The following is an 8,100-nucleotide window of genomic DNA, read 5'->3' as shown; positions in this document are numbered from 1 at the left end:
GCTCCTTGGCCACGATCTCTAGGCCTATTAAATATGTTTATTTACAAAAAAAATCAAATCTATTCAGCAATAAAGCATGATGGTTAATAAAAAAAAAAGTCATGGATAATTATCTCCAAGACAAGTTAACTCCACCATGGACCACCATTGATCACACAAGATGACAAGAGCAAGTGGTCTTTGAACTGAAAGTACCAATGTCTTTTCCATTCCTGATGTGACAACATAACACCATTGATTAAGATCCTAAATAGTCCTTGAGTATCCATTGCAATTGGGCAAGACCCAGCAAAAGTTCTGTTTAAACAAAGTTTTGTGCCATCGGCAAGACTTGAAGTCTTGTTTTTCACCCAGGTCTTCTGTTCAACTTGTTAGATGCAAGAACAAGCAACTGCTTCAATTTTAGAGAGTATCTACATATGGGACATTCTAAAACGCCACCTATTCACTGGAAAAAAGTAACAAACACCACATCATTCCGAGACAATCAGTCATTCTCTGGTGTTTTTTTTTTTTTAGAAAGCAGAACAAGGACCCTACACATTTATCATATAGATATTTGATAAGCAGCCTAACAGGACAGATCACTATTTTATCTACATTGTAAACATGCCTTCACCATCTCATCTTTAGACTTTGTCAATTTTAGAAGCCACCATGCAGAAGAGGACAGTAAACGTGAATGCCCTGTATACTAGGAAGGTCTTTTACTAAGAGCTTTCCTATGAATATAATAAAGCAGTCACTGAGTTAAAATCAGAACCTGCACTGCACTAGAAATTGCACTCTAAACCTATATAAATGCAAAGAAAAAAAATTATATTTTGTTTTCAATCAACTGCTGAATATTATACAAGCATTAAAAGAAAAGTTTCAAAAAGTTCAAAAATGTAAGCAGTACCCTCATCCACCCACAGGTGGGCACACAAAATGGAATACACTGCTTTCATAGTTGCTTTCGACAATTTAAACAAACAAAAAAAAATCTTCTGTGATAACATATTGCAAATAGGTTATTACAAGAATGTGTTACTTCTATAAAAAGCATGCATATAATAGATCTCAAATAGAAATACAGATTTTCCTCAACACGCTGATGTATTCCCACAAAATATATATATGTAAGAATATTTATATATATTTATTATTACTATAGCTTGCATTATCGCTCTGCGTTGAACTTTTATTTTTTATTGTTTGTCCGTTCCGCACAACATTGCTTTATGTTGCTTTGCAACTTATAATATAAATCCTTTAGGTTTTAAATACATATGCAGTCTCTGAAAAGATGCCGCAGGTATAGGTCGGACACATATCTGACATTATATTGTAGTTATTACTGTTTGTTCCCTGGACTACTATATCATGTATATATCTTAATAGGATGCTCTGATATTTAAGGCAACCTTAGCTTTCGAAAGAATTTCAAAAATAACAAATCCGACTAAAATAGAGAAGTGACTGATGATCTCATAATATCTGCAGGAAGTCCAAGAGTTGAAGCCTCCATTGGCAATGTTAGAACTTGTGCTTTTGGTTTCCTTTGGAATATGAGGCTATTTTAAAACTGATTTCTGGAGTTGATGGGATTATGGGTTAGAAAAATGTATGCACCGGGACATTATTAAAAGGGGTTGGTCAGCACGTAAGTTGCACGTCATATAAATCTGTCTCTAGTGTTAGGTTAAAATACTACAAAACAATATTCAAATTGTGATGGATGGTTTTTATCTGATTCAATATCACTGTTGATATCACAGGACCAGTCTGCGATGACATCATTTCCAGAGAAAGATACTCCCCCCTCTCTCTCTGACTTGGTGACCAGGAATGTGCATAGGACATGTCAACACTCACAGGCTCACACACACGTACATACACTCACACACTGTTGAATGCCACCTGTCACCTGGTATATCATTTAAAGAAAGAAAGGCATGGATAGACCAATGGTTAAAAGAGGTGCACAGAGAGAGAGGGAATGGGATATTGGAACAGAAGATGGATGGGACTTCTTCTTCTGGTGTTGATAATTAATGTCCTTGACCATAGCTCGAAATTCAGCTGAAAGATAGAACAAGATCATATTACAAAAATTTTATGCCAAACCGGTTTACAGTTCCAAAGCAAAACTGTGATAGTATATACTATCCTTTCTCTAGGTTGAAACACAAGTGGAGACTTTCCATACTCTCGATATACTCATATAATATTAATAACCTATTTCACATGGGTGAACAAGACCATAAAAGCTACCCATGAAGCTGCTAAAGAGTGGAGCGGAGAAACCTCTGCTTAGGTTGGTCCCAACCCTCTTCATAAAAATGGGATGAATCTGCACAGGGACCAATGAGATGGAAACTGCACCAAATGTTACACAAGCCTTCTACAACGGAAGGAAAGAATAGCAAACTAGTGGTAAGATTTTTGATCTTAAGATATGTAAATCTATAACAGAAATAAACAAATAGAAGCTCTTACTGTGGGAGGACGGAAGGGGCTCCCGATCGGTGGAAATGAACATTTTGCCATTTGCCATCACGGCGGTGCCAAATACATGTCTCCTCTGACTGGGCAGTGCGGGGGACACCACTGGTATCCAGATACTGAGTTATGCGGATGTAGGCAATGCAGGCAGACTCATCTCCCATTAAGTGGATGTGAGGATTTAGGATGGTTGTATGCAGGGGTTTATTGTTTCGTGACCACACTGGAAAAAGACGAACATTTTTATATTTTTTTTATCTAGTGCATGTACAGCTTGGAAAAATGTATTGTCCTTCTTCAACTGTATTAATGCTTATACTATGTATGCCAGTAATAGTCATATTATAATCATTGAGACAAGTTAAAGGGGTTGTCCAGGATTTTTTTTTCATAAGGGAAGGGGGTCATACAAAAAAAATCTACATACTGTACCTTAACAAATGTATATTTTTGTGTGTCATTGTAGTATTAGGACGTTCGTGAACCTTCATAAATAATGCCCAAAATGTGAACAGAACTTTATAAAAAAATTGACAAAAATAGATGAAGACAACTCATTCAATCAACCCACCAAACATTAGCTGACATCTATTTAGCATAAAACAAGAGCAGTTTCCGTTTCAGTGTAGGTATAGAACTGCCTTTATTATTAGATAAAAAAGGTTCTAATAACTTACAATTCTCAAAGTAGAAGCGATGAAAATCTAGACCCTCCACCAGGTTCCCAAGTGATTCAGGCTCAAATGCTGTCATCCCAGGGTCACACATTTTACTAGAAGAGACAAAAGGTAAGTAGCATTTATTCTCTAACTAAATAACATAATGATGTAACAAAGCATATGGAGATATGATGCTAGAAAAGGAACATGATTATATATATATATATATATATATATATATATATATATATATATATATATGTCTATCATTGACCTGAATCGCATTGTCTCCCTGATTCCATCACTGTTTTTCTTTTTTTCCTGGACCCCCTCGTTCCAGAGATATGGCCCACTGTTGTGTTGGCTTCCTATATGCTAATTTGCAGTAGTTAGCCAAAAGGATGTGAACTACCCTCCAGCTGCCTTGTGCTGATTGGACAGAATCAGAGGCAGGGAAGATAGCTCCATCCTGTTGGCTAACTACTTTAAATTAGCATATAGGAAGCCAACACAACAGTGGGCCATATCTCTGGAATGAGGGGGTCCAGCACGTTCAGCGAGCTTCTCCCCCTTTCTAGGGGCTCGTCCGTCTTAGCCAATCATAGCGTTCTGGAGACCGGCTTCCCCAGTGTGACGTAGATGGGGATGACTGGCTGGACGGGTTGCACTGAACTAGTGCAGAGGTCCCTACCATACTCTTCGTCGTCAGAGCCATGGGAGGAGCCTGAGATGACTCGCTCTGCCTGTCTGTGTCCGAAGTGCCGTGCTGTCACTGAAGGATAATTACGGCAGATATCATTTGACAGCAATGAAACGCGTAGGGCATTTCCTGTGACTTGCTGGTACGAGGCATCAGCCCTTATTAGGGCTAAGCAGCTGGCAGCTGAACCAGCAAATACATACTGGCCCACATCCTTAAATAGCGCAGCCAGCTAGGCTTAGAACTATAATATCCGGACCAGCCGTGATAATATAGGCGTTTAACCCCTAGTCGAATGCAGCAGACAGAGAACGAGCTCTAACTGCACCTACTAGGCTTAACAAATATACCAACGGGGTTACCTTCCCTACTGATATTCAAAGCCCAATTCCCGGATTATTGTTGAACTACTTGGATTAATAAAAATCTTTTAAAAATTACAAAATACCAAGATATAAATAAAATAAAATAAAAATAGACTAATTTAAAAACAATAAATCCATTATTCAAGATTAGTACTACATCCAGTGTAAACAAATTATAGGCTTTCTTGAATATATACCTTGGATTTTCAGCAAGTCACAGAGTCTATAGTGGCAATGTTAGTGCATTTGCACTTGAACCAAGTAATAATATTATTGCAATCTGCATTGTGTATTTGACATAGGCAGGTTGTATTATGTATCAAACAGAGTGACATCGCTACCTATTTAAAGTACATATCCCTAAAGATATGAACCAGTGAGAAATTGAATTATACCAGGGAAAACAAACCAGACACCTTATATACACAGTGATTACAGGTGTCAGCTGTAAAACAGCTGACACCCGCAGCATATTGAGCGGTCTCCATACTTCTCCCCCTGCACGCTTACGTCAAGGTGCATTAAGGGGTTAAAGGGATCCTGTCACTATATTTTAGGGGAATAAACCCCCAGCCTATCATTATACTACTGGGGTTTAGTGTCCCAAACATTGTGTCACCAGGATGTCCGGATCATCTCAAGACTCTTCTCTGGTAATTTATATTCAGCGGACGCCGTATTATAACTTCTTTTTAGACAAAATGCTGAAACGCACAGTTTTGAGAGGGGCATGCTTAGGACGCCAAACCCCAGTAGTATAATGACATGATGGTGGTTTGTGCCCTAAAATCTAGTGACAGGTTCCTGTATATGCCCAGGGGGGAGGAAAGGGGTTAAAAACAACATTATCTTTATTTTTCTTAATGATCATATTTCCCCCTCCTCCACCTGACCCCTGCAGAGCTTATTATATGTGTGCCACAGGCCTGATATTTACAATTACTAATACTGGCGCCAGGGCAGACCTTAGGGGTGTGCGAGCTGTGCGAGCGCACAGGGTGCTGCACCCTTCCAGCATGTAGGGGGTGCTACTGGGCTCTGCCTCTACTCTGTGCTCTGCTCTTAGTTACACACACGGAGTAAATAAGAGCCGAGGAACAAGAGAAGAGGAGGAAGCTCCGCCCACAGCCCGTCCTGCAAGGAGTGATGGTGAGCATCTATGTGTGTCTGTGTGTGTCTGTGTGTGTATACAGTATGTGTCTCTGTCTGTATACAGTATGTGTCTCTGTGTGTATACAGTATGTGTCTCTGTGTTTGTATGTGTATACGTTACTGTGTGTGTTTGTGTCTCTGCATGTGTTATGTCTCTTTGTAAAAGTGTGTTTAATATTAAAGTAGAACAGATAAAACAAAGATATCTGTGCTGCCCCCTTTATATCCTACTGCCCCTTATATACCCTGCTGCCTCTTATATACCCTGCTGCCCCTTATATACCCTGCTGCCCCTCATTTACCCTGCTGCACCTATATACCCTGCTGCCCCTACAAACTCTGCTGCCCCTTATATACCTTGCTGCCCCCTATATACCCTGCTGTCCCTATATACCATGCTACCCCTTATATACCCTACTGCCCCTTATATACCCTGCTGCCCCTGTATACCATGCTGACCCCTATTTACCTTGCTGCCCCATATTTACCCTGCTGCCCCTTATATACCCTGCTGACCCTTATATACCCTGCTGCCCCTTATAAACTCTGCTGCCCATATATATATATATATATATATATATATATGCCTATCTGTGTGTGTTTATATGTCTCTGTGGGTATAGTTATCATCTACTACATTATTTGTACTCAGAGAGTGATCACTGTGTGATCTGTGGTGTTACATAGGACTGCAGGTAACATTTACTACATTATCTGTTCTCAGAGACTTATCCCTGTGTTATCTGGGGTGTTACATAGGACTGCAGATAACATCCACTACATTATCTGTACTCAGAGAGTTATTGCTGTGTGTTATCTGTGACGTTGCATAGGACTGCAGATAACATCCACTACATTATCTGTACTCAGAGAGTTATCACTGTTTTATCTGTGGTGTTACATAGGACTGCTTGCAACATCTACTACATCATCTGCACTCAGAGAGTTATCACTGTGTTATCTGTGGTGTTACATAGGACTGCAGGTAACGTCTACTACATTTTCTGTACTCAGTTATTATGGTGTGTTATCTGTGGTGTTACATAGGACTGCATGTGAAATCTACTACATTATCTGTACTGGGTATATATGGGTCTGTTTGTGAATGTGTCTTTGCGCTTGTATATATGTGCCTTTTATGTATTTGTATATGTTCCTGTCTGTGTATTTATCTGCCGGTGTGTGTGTGTGTGTGTGTGTGTGTGTGTGTGTGTGTGTGTGTGTGTGTGTGTGTGTATATATCTGTCTGTACGTCTATATATTTACCTGTATGTATATATTCCAGATGTGTGTGTGTATTTTTGCCTGTATGTCTAAATATCTGTCTTTATGTATGTACAGCATATATGTTCCAGTATGTGTGTGTCTATATATGTGGTTAATTTTTGGTTTGTGTAAGGGGCGGCAATAGAGAGTCCCACACAGGGCACCATCCAACGCACCGTATTACCCAACATGGCGCACAACTGTTGAGGAACATGATACAGCATTTTTTATGTTTATTAGGAAAAAATATAAAGCTCAGTCATAACTTTCATAAACCTGAAGGAAGGACCCTCATAATCAATTATTTTGTTGGGTTCAGTATCTGCAGAAGCACAAGATGGCGGCTAATATCCTGAATATAAAACCAGTCTTCCCACAAAAAAATCTGAACATCCCCTGTGGTAATAGCCAAATTGATTGTAATATCATGAAGCTGAATTTAATGTCCACCAATCAGAGGGCAGCACTACTGGACATTTAAATAAAGCAAATTGAATATGCTCTGCAGTACTGCTCTTTCTAACTGTAATATCATAAAGTGGACTTAAATTTCCACCAATCAGAAAGCAGCACCGTACAAACGGACCAATTATAATCACCCATGAGTTAATAGGCTGACTGTGAGGTCATGACTTGGAATTGCACCAATCAGAGAGCAGCAATGTCCAAAAGAACCAATTGGAACCTCCCATGAGGTAATAGTCAGGCTGATTGTGAGGTCATGACTTGGAATTGCTCCAGAGAGCAGCACTGGGTATAAATAGCAGCCGCCGCCTGCTCTGCTCATTCTGGATTATTGTTTTATGCAGTAGTCCTTTTATTTCTTGTGAACATGTCAGATAGAGAAAGTCTGAGAGGAAAGAGAAGAGCCACAGCCAGGAGCAGAACATCCAGGGCTGGACTGAAGTTTCCAGTTGGCCGTATACACCGCTTTCTGAGGAAACGGCATTATGGCAGACGCTTCAGTTCTGATGCTCCAGTGTTCCTGGCCGCTGTGATCGAGTATATGACTGCGGAGATCCTGGTTGGCGCCGGCATCGCAGCCCTACGTTGTAATAGCTGCCGCATTACACCTCGTCACCTACAGCTGGCAATGCATCGAGATGTGGAGCTGGACGAGCTGCTTAAAAATGTCATCGTAGCGCAGGGGGGCATCGTGCCTAAGATCCAGGCCGAGCCCCGCTGGTACGTCCAGATAAACCAACGCTCTCCAGGCATCTAAAAGCCTCTCTTATTGACCCAAAGGCCCTTTTAAGGGCCACCCACATGTACCAAAGAGCAGATACCTGTGTTATTATGTGTGTTATTATGTGTGTGATTATATGTGTTATTACATGTGTTATTATGTGTGTGTTGTTATTATTATGTGTGTTATTATGTGTGTTATTATATGTGTGTGTTATTATGAGTGTTATTATGTGTGTTATGTGTGTGTTATTATGTGTGTGTTATTATACGTGTGTTATTATGT

The 8,100-nt window shown here is 39.9% G+C and overlaps 2 protein-coding genes across 2 annotated transcripts; one reads left to right on the top strand and one right to left on the bottom strand.

The window, feature by feature from the left end:
• Window positions 1-569: 569 nt before the first annotated feature.
• On the bottom strand, window positions 570-3,253 carry LOC142750930 (calcium/calmodulin-dependent protein kinase type II subunit alpha-like). Its single transcript, XM_075859905.1, has 3 exons — window positions 3,165-3,253; window positions 2,482-2,710; window positions 570-2,064 (listed from the first exon to the last, which is right to left on the bottom strand). The coding sequence occupies exons 1-3, from the start codon at window positions 3,238-3,240 to the stop codon at window positions 2,061-2,063; spliced, it is 309 nt and encodes a 102-aa protein (XP_075716020.1). The 5' UTR covers window positions 3,241-3,253; the 3' UTR covers window positions 570-2,060.
• Window positions 3,254-7,461: 4,208 nt separating this feature from the next.
• On the top strand, window positions 7,462-7,851 carry LOC142750334 (histone H2A-like). The gene has a single exon (XM_075859331.1). The coding sequence runs from the start codon at window positions 7,462-7,464 to the stop codon at window positions 7,849-7,851; it is 390 nt and encodes a 129-aa protein (XP_075715446.1).
• Window positions 7,852-8,100: the final 249 nt, after the last annotated feature.

The sequence above is a fragment of the Rhinoderma darwinii genome, chromosome 3, assembly GCF_050947455.1.
Source record: "Rhinoderma darwinii isolate aRhiDar2 chromosome 3, aRhiDar2.hap1, whole genome shotgun sequence".
NCBI classification, from domain to species: domain Eukaryota; kingdom Metazoa; phylum Chordata; class Amphibia; order Anura; family Rhinodermatidae; genus Rhinoderma; species Rhinoderma darwinii.
This window is presented reverse-complemented; position numbering and strand designations above follow the sequence as displayed.

What these genes read in the sequence shown, in the direction of transcription:
- LOC142750334 (XM_075859331.1), top strand. Translation starts at nt 7,462, where the DNA reads ATGTCAGATAGAGAAAGTCTGAGAGGAAAGAGAAGAGCCACAGCCAGG.
- LOC142750930 (XM_075859905.1), bottom strand. Translation starts at nt 3,240, where the DNA reads ATGACAGCATTTGAGCCTGAATCACTTGGGAACCTGGTGGAGGGTCTA. An exon ending in TCGCTTCTACTTTGAGAATT is followed by an intron (nt 2,711 to 3,164) that starts GTAAGTTATTAG and finishes GTCTTTTTCCAG; the next exon opens with TGTGGTCACGAAACAATAAA.